This window comes from Carcharhinus amblyrhynchos, chromosome 13 (genome assembly GCF_965287045.1).
Source record: "Carcharhinus amblyrhynchos chromosome 13, sCarAmb.v2.hapA, whole genome shotgun sequence".
Classification (NCBI taxonomy): domain Eukaryota; kingdom Metazoa; phylum Chordata; class Chondrichthyes; order Carcharhiniformes; family Carcharhinidae; genus Carcharhinus; species Carcharhinus amblyrhynchos.
Window position 1 is genome coordinate 58700624 of NC_137336.1, and position 20746 is coordinate 58721369.

The 20746-nt window shown below is 43.4% G+C and overlaps 1 protein-coding gene across 1 annotated transcript in view; it reads left to right on the forward strand.

Annotated features, from left to right (window-relative positions):
- LOC145351299 (spondin-2-like) overlaps positions 1-20746 on the forward strand; it is a 65403-nt gene extending 44657 nt beyond the window's left edge. Inside the window, exons 7-8 of the mRNA XM_080200925.1 lie at positions 4425-4599; positions 20534-20746. Coding sequence (XP_080057051.1) covers positions 4425-4599; positions 20534-20715 — 357 coding nt within the window. The 3' untranslated portion in view covers positions 20716-20746. The remainder of the gene's footprint in view (positions 1-4424; positions 4600-20533) is intronic.

A 20746-nucleotide genomic window follows, 5' to 3' on the forward strand; every position in this document is an offset into this window, starting at 1 on the left:
TTGAGTCATCTGCAAACTTACTAATCAAACCAGTTACATTTTCCTCCAAATCATTTATATATATCACAAACAGCAATGGTCCCAACACTGATCCCTGAGGATTGCCACTTGACACAGCCCTCTAGTCAGAAATGCACCCTTCCACTGCTACCCTCTGTCTTCTTTGGCCGAGCCAGCTTTGTATCCACCTTGCCAGCTCACCTCTGATCCCTTACGACTTCACCTTCTGCACCAGTCTGTCATGAGGCACCTTGTCAAAGGCCTTACTGAAGTCCATGTAGACAACATCCACTGCCCTACCCTCATCACTCATCTTCGTCACTTCCTAGAAAAACTCAATCAAGTTAGTGAGACTCAAGCTCTCCTTCACAAAACCATGTTGCCTCTCACTAATACATCAACTTATTTCCAAGTGGGAATAAATCCTGTCTTGGAGAATTCTCTCCAATAATTTCCCTACCACTGATGTAAGGCTCACTATTCTTGCTACCTTCTTAAACAAAGCAGCAATATTGGCTATTATCCAATCCTCTGGGACCTCCCCTGTAGCCACTGAGGATACAAAGATTTCTCTCAAGGCCCCAGCAATTTCCTCCCTTGCCTCTCTCAGTATTCTGGGGTATATCCCATCAGGCTCTGGGGACTTGTCTACTTTAATGCTACACAATTCAATGAAATAAGTAAGTTACTTTGGAACAAAATGAAGAGCAACATCAATAACACTACAAGATACCACGGAATCCATTATCTCACTGAGTGCATTGACCAGTGTTTGTTAAAACTGGCTCTTGATAGATCCAAGTTCATTTTCATGTATGTAAACCATTCACGACTATTTCAGATACAAACCCTTTCATCATGTCTCTCATTGGTCCAAATTCATCAATCATCAGTTGCACAAACTTGCTACATCCTCATTTTCCACGCTCCAGATGTTCTTGACATGAATTTGCTGAAAATAATTACTTGTATTGTTACGTTGTGGCTGTTATGGCATTGTCGAAAGATTTCAGGCTTTGTTTGAAACAAAAGATATTTTTTGTTGAGAGAACTTGGTAATGGACGTTTGTGTAGCACGAAGGCTGACCTGGGACAGAAACCAGTTTTTAAAAAAAAGATTATTCAGGCTTCAAGTTACAAAGTCAATGTTCAGAATGGATGGGGCAAACCCAAACCCAACCCTTGCTTCCTCCAAAAATCAAATTCAAAATGCAATTGAATCTAATTTGTGATTCCCACAAGAGAGACAAACACGATCCAAGCTGACAAGATAAGGCATTGCACCCCATCTTGGGTTTGATCTAATGCATGATCTTAGTTCTACATGCTTACAACATGGTTCCTGAAGGAAAATACCTCTCTTTCCGACACAAATGGATACGATCTGGTGGCCATTACAGAGACGTGGCTGCAAGGTGACAGGGACTGGGAGATGAATGTACAGGGCTATCAAGTGTTTAGGAAGGATAGGCAGGAGGAAAGAGGGGGTGGCGTAGCTCTGCTGATTAAGGACAGCATCAAGGTGGTAGCAAGGGATGATATCGGAGCCAAAGAGCAGAAAGTGGAATCGTTGTGGGTAGAGATTAGGAACAGCAAAGGGAGGAAGACGCTGGTGGGTGTCGTCTATAGGCCCCCGAATAATGATCTGGAGGTGGGGCGGGCTGTTAACGCGCAAATAAGTGCGGCGTGCAGGAATGGGACGGCAGTAGTTATGGGGGATTTCAATCTGCATATTGATTGGTCGACCCATGTTGGACGAGGTGGGCTCGAGGAGGAGTTCTTGGAATGCTGCCAGGATAGTTTCCTGGACCAGTGTGTGTTGGAGCCGACAAGGGAGCGAGCTATCTTGGATCTGGTGCTATGTAATGAGGCGGGTAGAATTAGGGACCTTGCGGTGAAGGATCCTCTTGGAGAGAGTGATCATTGTATGGTGGAGTTTCTGTTGCAGATGGAGGAGGAGAAAGTGAGTTCCCGGACACGCGTCCTTTGTTTGAATAGAGGGGAGTATGGTAGGATGAGAGAAGAATTGGCGAATGTGGACTGGGGGAGCGCGTTGGAAGGTAGGTCTGCTGAGGAGCAGTGGAGGATCTTTAAGGAGATCTTTCTTGGTGCTCAGCAGAAATTTATTCCGATGGTCAAAAAGGACCGTAGGAGGAGATGTAATAAGCCGTGGATAACGAAGGAGGTGAAGGAAAGTGTTAAATTAAAAGCGGAGGAATTTAGAGTAGCTAAGAGCAGTGGGCGAGAAGAGGATTGGGAAAGGTTTAAATGTCAACAAAGATTGACAAAAAAGTTGATAAAGGAGGGTAGAAGAAGCTATGAAGCTGGGCTAGCGCTTAATATAAAAAAGGATAGCAAGAGTTTTTATAAATATATAAAAAGGAAGAGGCTGGCTAGGGTGAACGTTGGTCCCTTAGAGGATGAGAAAGGGGACCTAGTGGTAGGGGATGGGGATATGGCTAAGGTCTTGAATAACTTTTTTGTTTCTGTCTTCACGGAGGAGGACGTGAATAATTTGCCGGGTGTTAGCGATGGAAAGGTGGTAGGACTGGAGGGTCTTAATGACATTACTGTTACTAGAGAGGTGGTGCGCGACAGACTGGAGGGGGCTGATTGTGGACAAGTCCCCAGGACCGGATGGAATGCATCCGAGGGTTCTGAAAGAAATGGCGGAGGTTATAGTGGATGCCTTGGTGGTTATTTTCCAGACGTCGCTGGATTCCGGGGAAGTGCCGGAAGATTGGAAAACGGCTAATGTTACGCCGTTGTTTAAGAAGGGTGCCAGGCAAAAGGCGGGGAATTATAGGCCGGTTAGTTTAACGTCTGTGGTAGGTAAAATGTTAGAATCCGTCATTAAGGAGGAAATTGCGAGGCATCTTGAGGGGAATTGCTTGATAGAGCAGACGCAGCACGATTTCATTAAAGGGAAGTCGTGTCTGACAAATTTACTGGAGTTCTATGAGGATGTGTCTAGGGCGGTGGATAGAGGAGAGCCGGTGGATGTGGTCTTTCTGGATTTTCAGAAGGCGTTTGATAAGGTACCTCACAAGAGGTTACTGCAGAAGGTCAGAGGACATGGAGTTGGGGGTAGGGTGTTAGCGTGGATAGAGGATTGGTTGTCAAATAGGAGGCAGAGAGTGGGGGTCAATGGGTGCTATTCGGATTGGCGGTTGGTGACTAGTGGGGTGCCCCAGGGGTCGGTGCTGGGGCCTCAGCTATTTACAATTTATATAGATGATCTGGAGGAGGGAACCGAGTGTAGGGTGTCGAAATTTGCTGATGACACCAAGATTGGGGGAAAGGCAAATTGTGCGGAGGGTGTGGAGAGTCTGCAGAAGGATCTAGATAGGCTGGGCGAATGGGCCAGGAAATGGCAAATGGAATTTAATGTTGGCAAGTGTGAGGTGGTCCACTTTGGTAGGAAGAATGGTAGGAAGGACTATTACTTACGTGGCGAAAAACTGCAGCAGGCGACGGTGCAGAGGGACCTCGGGGTCCTTGTGCATGAGTTGCAAAAACCCAGCCTGCAGGTGCAGCAGGTGGTCAGGAAGGCGAATGGGATGCTGGCCTTCATAGCGAGGGGGATTGAATATAAAAGTAGGGAGGTCTTGCTGCAGCTGTATAGGGCATTGGTGAGGCCGCAGCTGGAGTACTGTGTGCAGTTTTGGGCGCCGCACCTGCGCAAGGATATTTTGGCCTTGGAGGGAGTGCAGAGGAGGTTTACTAGGCTGATACCGGAGTTGAGGGGGTTGAGCTATGAGGAGAGGCTGAATAAACTAGGCTTGTACTCGTTAGAGTTTAGAAGAATGAGGGGAGATCTCATTGAGACGTATAAGATGATGAATGGGATGGATAGGATAGAGGTGGAGAGACTCTTCCCGCTCAAAAAAGACAGTAGGACTAGGGGGCACAGCCTCAAGATAAAGGGGGGGGCGGTTTAGAACGGAGTTGAGGAGGAACTTCTTCACTCAAAGGGTGGTGAATATCTGGAATTCTCTGCCCGTTGAAGTGGTGGAGGCTGCCTCGCTAAATATTTTTAAGAAGCGGATTGATGGGTTTTTGATAAGAGAGGGGATTAAGGGTTATGGGGAGAGGGCGGGAAAGTGGAACTGAGCCACGACAGATCAGCCATGATCTTATTGAATGGCGGGGCAGGCTCGAAGGGCCAGATGGCCTACTCCTGCTCCTATTTCTTATGTTCTTATGTTCTTATGTTCTTCCTCGCTTAGTCCCTCAAGTCAGCTGACTCAATTCTGCTGTCTTTAAGTGTTGGACACCACATACACAGGTATTAAGCAACAAAATAGATGTTTTGAAAGCTGCAGAGGTTTCCTACTCTCTCTCTTTCTATCCTCCTCTGGACAAATGGATTAATTATTGGATAACTCCAGTAACGCCATGTTTTAAATGTTTGCTTCTTCCAGATAACAGCAGGATTTCCTAATCATGGCGCAAATTCATTCTACTACCCCAGACTCCAACATCTCCCTCCAATGGCACGAGTCACACTCCGGAAACTGAAGAGTTGGCAGGCAGTAAAAACACCAACTAATAACTTAAACTTCATACCTCCTGGCAGGGAAACTGAGAGGCTTTCAGGTAAGACAGTCCCCCTACCTTGAGCTACTTTCTCAAAGTGTCCAGTTGACAGCAAGCCCCAATCTGTGTTGGTGCTGACTCGATGGGATGAAGAGCCTCTTTTGCTCTGCATCGTTCTGCAAAGCTACGAAATTTGCGAGTGCCAATGCCACAGGAGACTTCACTTAGAGTTACTTAATGCTATACTTGACACGTATTTGCAAAGGGTATGGGCTCTGGCAGGAGTAGCACTGGATATTTATGCTCCAGAACTCACTGCACCCCTAGCCAAGCTACTGTTCTCCAACACAACTACAACACAGGCATTTACCAACAATGTGGAAAAATTGCCCAGATACGTCTTGTCAAAAAGCAGGACAAATCCAATCCAGCCAATTGCCGTCCCATCAGTCTATTCTTAATCATCAAAAAGTAATGAAAGGTGTCGTGCTATCAAGGTGAAGTGTTATCAAGGAGGACTTGATAGTGGGAGATTCAGCAATGATAATACCATTACATGTCAAGGAGAGATAGCTGGATTCTTGTTTGTTAGAGATGACCTCACCTGATACTTGTGTGATGCAAATGCCACTTGCTTAAGTCCAAACTTAAATGTTGTTCAGATTTTGTAGCACAGTGCCAGGGACCTGGGTTCAATTCTGGGTCACTGTCTGTGTGGCATTTGTACATTCTCCCCATGTCTGTGTGGGTTTCCTCCAAGTACTCTGGTTTCCTCCCACACTCCAAAGATATGCAGGTCAGGTGCATTGGTCATGCTAAATTGCCCCTTAGTGTCCCAAGATGTGTAGGTTCGATGGATTAACCATGGTAAGTGTGTGGGATTGTGGGTTAGGGTGGGGGAGAGGGCCTGGGTGAGATATTCCATCATTTGGTTTTCTTTGGGCCAAATGGCCTCATTCTGCACTGTAAGGATTCTAGGATAAATTCAGGCCTTCCACCCTTCCAAATATTCTGTCTAAAGTTCAATGATTTATCCAGAAATTCAGTAGTCCTCCTGCACACTGCACCACACTGGGGAGAACAGTGTAAGAGGATCTGTACAAACCCATGGAGTTACAGCTGGTTTATAATTACTGTACTGTGCCCTACAACATTCCACAGTCAGTAACCACATTCACAGAGCATATGGTGCTACTACAAGCAACCAATGAAGCTGATTTCTGGTCAATACTGAGTTGGCTGATTTCAGACAAGGAAAGAATAAAATGCCCCTGAGCTAATGGTGAGGGTTGTGGAAGGGCGGGTGGGAGAGTCTGTGATTAAATAATGCCTCCCTGCCCATAAAGTACCAGTGCACCACAGACTGGAGTAATTGTGATGCCCTCCATGATGGAATAGCCTACTCTAACAGCCCAGATTCACAAATGAAGAATGACCATGCGTACTGGATGGTTGCTAGCAAGTTCAATCTTCCTCTTTTTAACTATGTCCAAGCATCATTGTGGTAAGTTGTTGAATCAAAAGATGAGGCACGAGAAAGAAAAGCACTTTTCCATCATGTGATGAATTTGATCCACACAGGAACTCATTTGCCTCCTGCTTTGTCACCAAATTGATGCCCCTCGGAATCAGGAAATCTGTTCAGTCTGAATCAGCTGGTTATATATTAATGTCATCAACAAGTTTCCCAACGTTGGAGCAACATTAAGGAAAATATTGCAGATACTTTGGGTAAATGCCGTATCTTCTGTTTACGCTGTTTATCTGATGTTTCCTTATTCCTACCCACCCTCCTGAAGTGAGGTGGGTGAATGGGAATACCAGTGCAAAACTCCAACCTGCCCTATTTGCTGTGTGCCTGTCACACTCCAAAGGCTCAAAACTACAAGTAAAGGAGACAGGAAGTCAATTGTTTTTCGCGATGGTTTCTTCCGACCTAGAGGCAAAAAGTTACAATCTGCGAACTCTTAGCAGAAACAAATCCTCGCTGATCGATCACATCGCAATGACCTGGACATATATCATCATTCCTTCATCATTATTGGATCAAAATCCTGGAACATTCTCATTGTGAGAGTACTTTCATTATATACATTGCAACTGTTCAAGAAGAGGGACCTTCACTACCTTCTCAATGGCAGCTAACAGCAGGCAATAAATGTCAGCCTTGACATTGATCCCAAGAATGATTTATTTTTAAATGATATAATGTCACTGTTTATAGAGTCATAGAAGGTACACAGAACAAAATAAAAAGCCCTTTGGCCCATCACATCTGCACCGGTCAAAGTCAAACGACCTAACTATTTTTATTCCATTTTTCAGCATTTGGCTCATGGCCTTGTACCTTGGCATCACAAATGTACATCTAAATACTGAATGTTAAGAGGGTCTCTGCCTCCACCACCCTTTCAAGAAGTGAGTTCCAGACTCCCACCACTCTTTGGATGAAATTTTTATCCTCACATCCCAGCTAAACCCCCTGTCATTTATCTTAAATCTATGCCCCCTAGTCATTGATCTCTTCACCAAGGGGAAAAGTTTCTTCCTGTCTAGTTTACCTATGCCCCTCATAATTTCAAGCATCTCAATCATGTCCCCCCTAAGCATCCTCTGCTCCAAGGAAAACAGTCCCAGTCTATCCATAACTAAAAATCTCCAGCCCAGGCAAATCCCTAGTAAATCTCCTCTACTCCCTTGCTAATGCTACCACATCCCTCCTGTAATGTGGATTCCAGAACTGCATAACTAAAATTTTATATAGTTCCAGCATAACCTCTCTGCTCTTAAACTCTATGTTCTGGCTAATAAAGGCAAGTATGCCTTCTTAACCACCTTATTCCCTTGTCCTGTGACCTGAAGGTACCAGTGTACATGCAGCCCAAGTGCCTCCCAGGGTCCTGCCATTCATCATGTATTCCGTTGCCTTGTCTGTCCTGCCCAAGTGCATCACCTCCCATTTATCTGGATTGAATTCAATTTGCCACTGATCAGCCCATCTATATCAGCCCAGCAGTACTGTTCTTTAAAGTACTCTGGCTAGCTGGTCTCTAGGCCAATCCATTTTCCAGTCATCCATTTCTGGAGAAGCTAATAATATTGACTTGAGCCTTGTTTGTCTCCTCACTTATTTCCTTTGTGGGTTTTTTTTTGAGTAATTTCTATCTCCTCCAGGTATCCTGTGGTTGTTTAATTCTTCATAGCACATGTTTTAGGGATCTCTACTTCTGTTATAAAATCTGAGCCAGAATCACTGGACTTGGACTATGCCCAGAACTCTATTTGTGATAATTTGAGGCAGCTGTAACTGCATGGTCTCCTGTTCTACTTGGAACTAACATAAACCCTAATGAATTTATCTGGACTTTTGTAACTTTACGAAACGTGTTGGGCCATTTCTTGCCATTATCAGTCCTCTACTTCTTAATCTGTTTATCACCACAGGATAATTTTGTACACCATAACTTCCACCCGCCACCCCACCCCGCACCCACACCCCCCCACGCCCAACCTTGTTGAAGTGCAGTCTCTTATACCTTCTCCAAGAGCCCGTCCTTCATGACTGGACAGGGATTGATAGGCTGCCATAGCACCAAGAGTGTCACAGACCAGTCAACAACAACCAGCATTTATATAGTACCTTGAATGTTAAATGCCCAAAGACACGACACAAGAATGTTATCAGACAAAATGTGGTAAATGAGGCACTTAAGGAGTTAGCCTGGAAAGTGACTAAAAGCTTTTTCAGAGAAGTAGATTTCAAGGAGTCCAATCTTGAGACTTGCTCATGCAAACTATTTAAAGGGCGAAAAGCTGCAGCATGCAACGGTGCAAAGGAACCTGGGGGTCCTTGTGCATGAGTCGCAAAAACCCAGTCTGCAAGTGCAGCAGATGATCAAGAAGGCGAATGGTATGCTGGCCTTTATAGCGAGGGGGATTGAATATAAAAGCAGGGAGGTCTTGCTGCAACTGTACAGGGCACTGGTGAGGCCGCAGCTGGAATACTGTGTGCAGTTTTGGTTGCCACACTTGCGCAAGGATATTTTGGCCTTAGAGGGAGTGCAGAGGACGTTCACTAGGCTGGTACCGGAGATGAGGGGGTTGGACTATGAAGAGAGACTAAATAGACTGGGTCTGTACTTGTTGGAGATTAGAAGGCTGAGGGGGGATCTTATAAAGATGTATAAGATAATGAAGGGGATGGATAGGGTAGAGGTAGAGAGATTCTTCCTGCTTAGAAAGGACAGCAGGACTAGAAGGCACAACCTCAAGATAAGGGGGGTGCAGTTTAGATCGGAGTTGAGGAGGAACTTCTTCACTCAAAGGGTGGTGAATCTCTGGAATTCTCTGCCCGTTGAAGTGGTGGAGGCTACCTCGCTAAATTTATTTAAGACACAGGTAGATAGGTTTTTGGTAGGCAAGGGAATTAAGGGTTATGGGGAGAAAGCGGGAATGTGGAACTGAGCCACTTCAGATCAGCCATGATCTTACTGAATGGCGGGGCAGGCTCGAAGGGCTAGATGGCCTACTCCTGCTCCTATTTCTTATGTTCTTATGTTCTTAAACACCTTCTAGCAGAAGTTACTGGATAGGGACTGGGAGCAGAAATCCCGGTTGATTCTTTCTCGTCCTTTAACCTAGGAGTGCCAAAGCCAGTAGTTATGCATCAGAAACTACACAGCAGGGATCAGCTAACTCAGTGCTGGACAGAAATTAAAGCTGATTATATATTATGTTGAATAGAAGATACAGATGAATTGCCAGTACAATGAGAGGTATTGCTGCACAATAATTCAACAATTATTTGTCAGATTTGATCAGCAAACAGATTTAGATGCAGTCAGATTCATATACACATTTATACTGTGGAACTACTTTCAGTAGCAGCAATTCTATGACAGACTGAAGGTGCCTGGATTAACAATCCATCCTGTTTCTATTATGGGATGGATGTGCAAATGCGCCTTTGCTCTGAAGTTGCTTTAGTATCTTTACTGTTTCCATTGCTCATTTTCCTTGATATGGACAGAATGTCAGTCCAGGTCAAACCTGCAACAAAGGCAAAGTCATGGTGTTATTAGCATTAATACCTATCATTGCTGGTAGTGCTTATTCTGTACAGAGAGCAAAATCTTTCAGAATCCGTTCTGTACTGTAGAATACATGAAATAAACATCTTTATTTGTTGTGGACATCACTGGCTAGGGCAGCATTTGTTACTCATCCCTAATTGCCCTTGAGAAGGTGGTGGTGAACTGCCTTCTTGAACTGCTGCAGTCCATGGGGTATAGGTACACCTACAATGTTTTTAGGGAATTACCGGATTTAGACCCAGAGTCAGTGAAGTAACAGTGATATAGTTTTGAATAAGGATGGTGTTTTGTTTGGAGGGAAACTTACAGGTGGTGGTGTTACAATGTGCCAGCTGCTCTTGTCCTTTTAGCAAATAGAGGTCATGGGCTTTACAGGGAGCTGTTGTAAAAAGAGCCTTGATGAGTTGCTGCACTGAATCTTGTAGATGGTACACACTACTGACACTGTGCATCAGTGGTGGAGAGAGTAAATGTTTACGATGGTGGATGGGTGCCAGCCAACTGGACAGCTTTTGAGCTTCTTGAGTATTACTGGAGCTGCACTCAGCCAAACAAATGGAGAGTATTCCATCACATTCCTGACTTGTAGGTGGTGGACAAGCTTTGGTGAGTCAGGAGTTGAGTTACTCTCCACACAATTCGCAGTCTCTGACCTGCTCTTGTAGCCGCAGTATTAATATAGCTAATCCAGTTAAGTTTCTATCAATGGTAACTGTTGCAAGGTTCTCTGGAGGTTAGGAATCACCAAAACCTTAGCCAGTACAAAGACTTTAACAGGGTCCCTGTTAAAGATGCATTATTATTAACCAACAATCGAAGGGAAAGATAACATTGGTCAGTCCAGTGTATCTCTGGAAGAGAAGGCTCTGAGCTTTCCAGTTTAACTCTGATGTTACAATGCACAGATTGATTGATTATACATTTTTCATATCAAATTCTCCCGCCTTTCAATAGTTGTCAACCAATAATCTTCAATACAAATCAATCATTGATAATATCTGTCATATTCTTGAGCCAATTGAATTTTATCCGCTGACATAATAGGATTTCATTGGTCCATAGAATCCGGATGCTTCCTCCTGCTATTGCTGATGCTTCTTCTTTTACTACCTAGCAACTCCTGTCGCCTGGTTACAAAGGTCAAAGTTAAGGTTTCCACCAACTCTTACTGACGTTGGTGGCTGAACCAGACAGATGTATATTCTCACATCTGAAGAGACCTGCCTTATCGGGGGATAGTATGGAAAACCCGATTCATAAGTAGCCTTGAGAACCTTACTGCTAGCAACTTCACTGACAAGAACTTGCACATTTCGTTGTTCTAAAGAACATGGTTCCTCTCAATAAGCTTTTCATCCCGTTGGGCTTTGCTGTAACCTGCTTTTGGCAAAAGTTTATAGATTGCTTTAAAATACAGCTAAGAATACATTTTAAAATCCAAACTACATGTTTAAATCAGAAATACCTGTTTTAAACTACTTACTGTGTTTATTTGCTTTTATGCAGACATTTCCCTTGTTAAACTATTAGTCTGATCTGAGGCCATTTCACTTAGTTTCAGTGATATGATTACTGCCTTAACTGCCTAATTATTTAACATTTTTCTAACTTATTAGGATTTTCTCTCCAACATAGCCCCCATCCCCCACCCCCTACTTTTGGCCCTTGGCTAGCCCAAGACTCGACCACTAAATAGATGTGTCTATGTAAATATTCTTAAATCCTGAAGGGTAAGTTGGCCTCTGGGATCCTCTCTTCCACGCTCTGACTGCCATCACTGGTGTTTATCTTTTGTGGACTTAATTACTTGTGCACAACCGCATTTGAGCAGTTTTATAATTATTACTACTACTAAGATCACAATGAAAAATAGTACAATCCCATGCAGGATTGATGCTCCTGGGGAACCTAGCCAACCTGAGAGCCAACCACCTAGAGTAAATGGTTAGGGCATTTTAAATTTCTCCACCTCTTTTTTGATGTGACCAATCAGATCCATTAGGCCCTATTTTACCATTTTGGTTCTAAGTGCTGGACGGATTTGAAACTGGGAGTGTATCAGATCCAACTTTTAGATCCGTTTTGTGGCACACCCATTCGCACTCTCCCTGTAAAAATATCAGTGAGTCCGAATTGCACCACACAGTCCCCGTGGGCAGGGCTTAACACACCCAAAACCCTGTGGCACCAGTTGGCATCCCCAACTGCGCATGCACAGAAAAAATAGGTAAAATGGCGCATGTCTGTTTCGCGCCAATTCTGGATGGGCGAATGCATTGGTAAAGAGGAAGCCAGCGTGGACGCAGACGTGGATCATGCCACTTGCCTCACACCCGATTTTACCAAGTTTTTGCACCTGAAAATGGGCACAACATGTTGATAAAATCGGGCCCGTAATGTTTCCTGAATGATCTGGTATGTGCAACACCCTGTTCCAATTACTGCACATGTTCCACCATTGGCTGCTAAGACATAATCCAGTGCCTTTCAATGTTGAAGTGCGCACAGCAACCATCTCATCATTGACCTTAGTAAGGGTAATGGCTGTGTCAATGGCAACTTGTTCCAAAATTGAGTATGGAAGTTGAGTCTCTCACATCACTCTCCCAACTCCATATGGGGGAAACATTATTCCAAAGAACAGTTCCGTTTCTGTAATAGCTCATTGATGTCTTGGTAAGGCACAGAGTTTCACAATGTGATATATGTATGGGATTACATAGCAAAGATAACATGATCTCTTCCACCTGACAGGGAACCAAGGAGGCCCTATCCTCACAAATCCAACATGTATCAATGAGAGTTGGGTAAGCGTTGCCTCCCTTAAAATAGTAAGAGGTGTTGCAAGTCTGGTCATTACTGGGTGGATTCAGGCATAACCGGCTTGTTCGATAGTGATATTCACTAATGCCTAGGTTTCTCCCAGTGCCTTCCATATTCTCTGCACAATATATCTCTTTTGTCTTTGGTGCCATCTGTTTTAAGCCTAAGCTAAGAGCTGATTTTTCTAGGTTATAAATAGATTTGTATTTCTTGATAAGGCCTAACTTTCCTACATAAGACGCAATACAATGAAATTCCTCCCCAACTCTCTGCTAGAGAATCTTGGTATTCGGTGTCCAGGAAACTAGGAATAAGAACATAAGAACATAAGAAATAGGAGCAGGAGTAGGCCATCTAGCCCTTCGAGCCTGCCCCGCCATTCAATAAGATCATGGCTGATCTGTCGTGGCTCAGTTCCACATTCCCGCCCTCTCCCCATAACCCTTAATCCCCTCTCTTATCAAAAACCCATCAACCCGCGTCTTAAAAATATTTAGCGAGGTAGCCTCCACCACTTCAACGGGCAGAGAATTCCAGAGATTCACCACCCTTTGAGTGAAGAAGTTCTTCCTCATCTCCGTTCTAAACCGCCCTCCCTTTATCTTGAGGCTGTGCCCCCTAGTCCTACTGTCCTTTCTGAACGGGAAGAGTCTCTCCACCTCTATCCTATCCATCCCATTCATCATCTTATACGTCTCAATGAGATCTCCCCTCATTCTTCTAAACTCTAACGAGTACAAGCCTAGTTTATTCAGCCTCTCCTCATAGCTCAACCCCCTCAACTCCGGCATCAGCCTAGTAAACCTCCTCTGCACTCCCTCCAAGGCCAAAATATCCTTGCGTAAGTACGGCGCCCAAAACTGCACACAGTACTCCAGCTGCGGCCTCACCAATGCCCTATACAGCTGCAGCAAGACCTCCCTACTTTTATATTCAATCCCCCTCACTATGAAGGCCAGCATCCCATTAGCCTTCCTGACCACCTGCTGCACCTGCAAGCTGGGTTTTTGCGACTCATGCACAAGGACCCCGAGGTCCCTCTGCACCGTCGCCTGCTGCAGTTTTTCTCCACGTAAGTAATAATCCTTCCTACCGTTATTCCTACCAAAGTGGACCACCTCGCACTTGCTAACATTAAATTCCATTTGCCAGTTCCTGGCCCATTCGCCCAGCCTATCTAGGTCCTTCTGCAGACTCTCCACACCCTCCGCACAATTTGCCTTTCCACCAATCTTGGTGTCATCAGCAAATTTCGACACCATACACTCGGTTCCCTCCTCCAGATCATCTATATAAATGGTAAATAGCTGAGGCCCCAGCACCGACCCCTGAGGCACTCCACTAGTCACCAACCGCCAATCCGAATAGCACCCATTGACCCCCACTCTCTGTCTCCTATTTGACAACCAGTCCTCTATCCACGCTAACACCCTACCCCCAACTCCATGTCCCCTGACCTTCTGCAATAACCTCTTGTGAGTACCTTGTCAAACGCCTTCTGAAAATCCAGAAAGACCACATCCACCGGCTCTCCTCTATCCACTGCCCTAGACACATCCTCATAGAACTCAAGTAAATTTGTCAGACACGACTTCCCTTTAACGAAACCGTGCTGCGTCTGCTCTATCAAGCAATTCCCCTCAAGATGCCTCGCTATTTCCTCCTTGATGACGGATTCTAACATTTTACCTACAACAGACGTTAAACTAACCGGCCTATAATTCCCTGCCTTTTGCCTGGCACCCTTCTTAAACAACGGCGTAACATTAGCCACTTTCTAATCATCCGGCACTTCCCCGGAATCCAGCGACGTCTGGAAAATAACCACCAAGGCATCCACTATCACCTCCGCCATTTCCTTCAGAACCCTTGGATGCATTCCATCCGGTCCTGGGGACTTGTCCACAATCAGCCCCTCCAGTCTGTCGAGCACCACCTCTCTAGTAACATTCTGGGATGTTTGGTCTGCCATTATCAACTCTGACCATGACAGATGGCTGATGGTTGTAAAGGTATTCGCCCCCTGCATCCTCCCCCTGGATTGATGGGAATATGTGAACAAACCCAACACTTTGATTGGTTGGACAATTTAGCATATGTATGTGCCATGTATATGTAAGTATTTACAAGTATTTTCCATCGGGAACATTGAATGACTTAGATGCTTGTCCCATCTGAACAGGAATCTGTATATTCAATACTAACAAAATATAAACACTTGTATTCATAATAACCATTTCTACAGCCTTCTCTTTTTTTTAAAGAAATCCCAACTGTTGGTCAATGTCAAGTAAGTGAAACACATTTTCAGATTCACATAGCAACCACGTTACACTTTGTTACATTCACTTGTCATCAACATTGGGAGTTGTCTACTTGTTCTTGTTTGAAGCCATGGGGCCCCAAAGATCCTCATGCACGAGTGATATTCTATAAATATAAACAAAAATGCCCTTCGGCCTTGAAGTTAGTATCTTATCAACTGAATTATTTTGATCTTCTCTCTTCTGATACCCTCCTGATTCTCTTGTGCCATGATTTGACCATGGTCTGGTTCACTGTAGTAATTCTTCTGTCAATCCAAATTATCCCTATTGTCATTATTGCAGTTAGAAGAGCCAATAACCCTTTGTTCTGTAGGATCATTCATCCACTAGCGAATTTCATTGTTGCTGGTTTACTTATTAGGATACAATTTCAGTTGTATCCAGTGCTGCCACCGCAAGCTGAATTTTTCATTAACTACGGCACGTGTTTGTCCTGTGACAACCACTTCATAGAATTGCTCTCAATGGATCCCTAATCCTTTCTTGTCTGTCATGAGTTTCACCATTACCTTACCTCTGGGTGTGGGTAATTTAGGAATATTTTCCTCTATCATTTTCATCCAGTCTCTGTTGAGTAATTACCTGCTTTTGAGAGAACGTAAAAGCTTTACTAAATCCCTCATACATTGAAATGCTGCTCCTTGGCTAATTTCAAGTCCCCCCCACCTCCGCCCCAGTTATTGCCCCTTCTGAGAGACACATTGCTCTTCCTGTTGTTGGTTCAAAAAGGGTTAATCCTGTTCCTTGAGAAGGAGTAGGTCTCTGTCACAGCAATATTGCAGGCAAAGCCTGTACCCAATTGTTTCCTTCTTCTAAAATAGCTTTAGATAAACTATACTTCAGTGTCCGGTTCATCCATTCCACCATTCCTGAGTTCTGGGGTGATATGGTATATGAAACCTTTGTCTTATCCCTAACATCTGGCAAACTCTCTTAAGGCTCTTCCTGTAAAGTGAGTTCCCTGATCTGAGTCTAACAGAAGAGGCATTCCCCATCTAGATATTATTTCATTTGCCAATATCAAAGCTACAGTTCTGGCTGTGGCATATTTACATGGAAATGCTTCTACCCATTAGACAAACTGATCTGTAATTACCAGACAATATGTTTTCCTTTCACTAGAACATCTTTTAGTGTTAAGTCAAAATATTTCAATGAATTGAATTGCACTCAATATCCCTGTCCCCTTTTGCTGTTTAAGTTCTGATCTCTATCTCCTCAATTACTTAATCCTATTCAGTTTGCTTCATAACATATTTAACACAGAAATCAAACCTTTGTATTTGATGCCAGGCAGTAATTTATTTTGATTGCTGATAGCATTATTTTTAAGGTAGCATATGTATGTGCCATGTATAGGTATTAACATGTATTTCCCAAGGGGAACCCTGACTGACCTTAGATGCTGGTCTTATCTGAGCCAACATTTTTAAGGTAGCTTTTTTCCTAATTTCAGAATTGTCCCAAATTAAAAATAGTGTTGTGGGCTTTCAAATGTCCATTCACATTTATCTTATCTCTTCTTTGTTTTAAAAAAACTTTGTTCTTACATCCATAACTACCATCTAAATTGTGTCTTCCTTTTTTAGAATCCCTTTAAATGCCTCTTTTTTAATCACCATTGTCATTCCCATTATCCATCTCTCTTTTAACCCTGTCCTATTCAGTTCAACTGTCAGCTCTTCTAGAATGTCTCTTTTATTACCCTGTGCACTTCCCCATATCTCATCTGCACATCACATATCTATTCCTCCCCTTCAATGTTCATCTATTCCACTGAATTATTTTTCTCAACTCTAACTATAATAATCTGTCAGTTTAGTGGTAGCAACAGGCTTTCCAGTTGAACCCGCCTTGCATCTGATGCGGTTTTCAACCTTCCCATATTCAAAATTTGCAACACGGCGTGCTCTGCGTTCTGAACCACGTCTCCTGGTCTTGTGATTGTTTGCCTAACTTTGAATACCCACTCCACACACTCCAACTAAAATGCTGTTGGGTCGTTATCTTTGCTGAACAGTCCTAAGACCGGTTGCCAAAGGTTGGTCCAATAGGGATAAATGTAAACTCGCACTCCCGCACCCACTCTATCTTGTGTAACTCCTTACCAGATGCTCTCCCCTCTCTTGCTAGATTTTGATTTAGGCTAATAATTTCTACAATATTGAAAAACTACAAATAAATTCCCAAATGTCTTGAAGCTACTGCAAATCTTGAAACACAAAGATCCATCCTATCTTGGATAGAATGGGTATTCTCTGCTCATCTCAAAAGGGAGTGTAGGAAAGTTCTCAATTAGACATCATTACATCATCACTCTTTTTCTTGGGAAGCATTCAAAAACCCCAGATTAATTCTTAGAATTGAATTTTAAAGTGATCTTTTTACTGTAATTGTATCAGGAATATACCTTAGAAGCTGTCAAGAAGTTTTGATCCAAATTAATCCAAAACAAGATTGATAATAATCTTTTCAAATATCTCTATCAAATTAAGACTTTCACACTCCAGCCTAATTTTAAAATTTTCATATTTAATTGTTTCCCATAAATCTGCCATTATAAACTGATGCAGGCACACATCTCAGAGTGATGTGAAACCAAATCAACCATTAGCTCAAATAGTTAACTTTCCTTACTACCGTTCAAATGGAACACAATGCCATTTTGAGATTGCTACAGCTCATAAATTTCCACTTTTACTCCCAGCTCCACAAATGACAGAGCTCAAAATCTCTGTCAAATTCCTGTCTTTTCTTGAAGTTGGCTATGACCATCGATTGTTTTCAAGATTAAGGAATTTCAAGACCTTATCTTATTCTGGTTTAATCCATTCCAATTCCCATTTGATTTTAAACTCTGCATCTCAGATGCAAATGAAAGCTTTCAATCATTCCCCAGCAATCACAACTCCGAAACTGGACATTTCCTGCCATACTCGACAACAACACACGAGGGCGCTCCAGACCACACAATCCCACTCTCCTTTCACTCCTGTTAACACAGGCTACTTGTGTTCTGTCTGTCTTGCTGCTTGTTTTCTGTCTGCCTTACTGCTGGTCTATCTTTCTTTTGATTCCTGAACCTCTGTCTCCAGAGCTTTTTTGTCACCCTACTGGGTGCGACTCCTGTTCCCCACTGGGAAGTTCTAGCACCCGGGCCAACCATCAGTCTTGTGCAGCACTTCGTCCAGTTGATGCTCTCCTTAGTGCGCAGCTTTCTTTCCCTCTGCTCCTCAGAGCATGCCACGAGTCTGTCCATGGCCTTCCACATAAAACCCACCCAACACCTCCCATCTTTGGGGCGGCGCGGTAGCACAGTGGTTAGCACTGCTGCTTCACAGCTCCAGGGACCTGGATTCGATTCCCGGCTTGGGTCACTGTCTGTGTGGAGTTTGCACATTCTCCTCACGTCTGCGTGGGTTTCCTCCGGGTGCTCCATTTTCCTCCCACAGTCCAAAGATGTGCAGGTTAGGTTGATTGGCTGTGCTAAACTGCCCTTAGTGTCCTGAAATGCGTATGTTAGAGGGATTAGCAGGTAAATATGTAGAGATATGGGGGTAGGGCCTGGGTGGGATTGTGGTCAGTGCAGACTCGATGGGCCAGATGGCCTCTTTCTGCATTGTAGGGTTTCTATGATTCTATGATCTTTGTCTACCATGTGGCTCTCTTAGCTCTACTGACAGTTCAGCTGTGAAATTCCATTATTTCCCTCCCTCGCCCCACGCTTTAAGCACAGTTTCTTTACACAGTGACACTCTTTCTGCAACCCCTAACACTTGTTCAGATAGGTCAATCTAGGGCTCCGATGGCTTGACACGTTACTCACCTAACTACTCAGGTGGTAAAGGTAAAATATACTCATCCCCTTTTAGGAGACGCATCCTGCCAGTAGATTCCTGTGACCCTCCCCTGCTCATACAGCCAAAGGTGTTGTGGGGTTCTCTGGAGGCGAGGAATCACCAAAACTTCAACCAGTACAAAGACTCACGAAAGTCAATGTCCTGGGTAAAGATGCATCTACATTAATCAATGATCGGAGGGAGAGATAACATTGGTCAGTCCAATGTCTCTCTAGAAGAGAAGGCTCTGAACTTTCCAAAATAACTCTGAAGTTACAATGCACAGATTGATCAATTATACATTTTTCATATCAAATTCTCTCGCCTTTTGTTAGTTGTCAACCAATCATCTTCAATGCAAATCAATCATTGATAATACCTGTCATATACTTCAGCCGGTTGCATTTTACCCTCTGACATAATGGGATTTTATTGATCCATAGAATCTGGAATCTTCCTCCACCTATTTCTGAAGCTTCTTCCTCTATTGCCTATAGCAACTCCTGACACCTAACTACAAAGATCAAAGTTAAGGTTCCCACCAGCTCTTGTTTATGTGGATGGCTGATCCAGACAGATGTACATTCTCATGTCTGAAGAGACCCGTCTTATTTGGATAATGTGATAAACTCTATTCAGAAGTAGCCCTGAGAACTTTACTGCTAATAATCTTTCATTGTTCTAAAGACTATGGTTCCTCTCAATAAACCTTCCATGCTATTAGGCTCTGCGGTAACCTGCTTTTGGCTAAAGTTTACAGATTGCTTTAAACATACAGCTACGAATACATTTTAAAATCTAAAATACATGTTTAAATCAGAAATACTTGTTTTAAACTTCTTACTGCAGGTATTTCCCCTGTCTGATCTGAGACTATTTCACTTAGTATCAGTGGTTTGATTAGTGCCTTAAATCCCTAATTATTTAAAATTTCTCTAACCTACTAGGCTTTTCTCGCCTATTGTAACCCTCAAGTTAGTGGATAATGACATTGAATGTCAACAGGAGATGGTTAGATGCTTTCTTTTTGGAGATAGTTATTACCTGGCACTTGTGTGGCATGAAAGTTACTTGCCACTTATCAGCCCAATTCGGAATATTTCCCAAGTCTTGCTGCGTCTGAACATGGACTGCTTCATATTCAGAGAAGTTGTGAATGGTGCTGAACAATACTCAGTCATCAATGAACATTCCCATTTCTGACCTTACGATGGAAGGAAAGTCATCGGTGAAGCAGCTGAAGGTGATTGGTCCGAGGACACTATGCTAAGGAACTCCTGTGGTGTTGAACTTCAAGTGGTATTGAACCTTTTTTGTTAGGTAGTGTGATGGGTGAGTGCATGTCCGTACATGTGTATTGCATATACTGCAGATGGCCAAGAACTGAGGTTACACCACAGATGAGTCATAGAATTGCTGGATTCTGCAGCATGGAGGTAGGCCATTGGGCCCATCGTGTCTGTTCTAGCCATTTGAATAAGTGATCCAATTGGTTGCACTCCTCTGCTATCTACTTTTTCAATATCTATCCACTTGTGTTTTGAAAATTACTTTGGGATCTCCTTCTATCAGCATTTGAGGCAATACATTCTAGATCATAACAACACTTACCAATAAAAATGCTCTGAAGAAAAGTCATACAGGCTCGAAACATCAAATTTATTTCTCTCTCCACAGATGCTGCCAGACCTGCTGAGTTATTCCAATATTGTTTGCTTTATTATAGATAATATTTTTAAAAATCCTCATCTCTTCCCTGAGAGAAAGGGAACAATCTCTTTGATTGCACACTTATGGTGTTATCAGTAATGTTGCTGCCCTTATGTTATTGGGTTGCTGTTCTGGTGAGGGTTAGACAGCCTCCAAGAACACTCTCACATTGATCTCTATTTGGTCTTGCGTTTCCTTACAGAAACACCTCTGGATTGTGTGGTTTCCACCTGGTCTTCTTGGGGTCTATGCAATGGAGATTGCAGTCAGCTCGGTGCTCGGAGTAGGACACGTTTTATCCACACACAACCTTCCAGCAGTGGAGCTCCTTGTCCAGAGCTGGAGCAGGAGAGGAAATGTATTCCCAGGAATTGTTTTTGGTGATGTCTTCAGATGTGTGACGGATGACAATTGG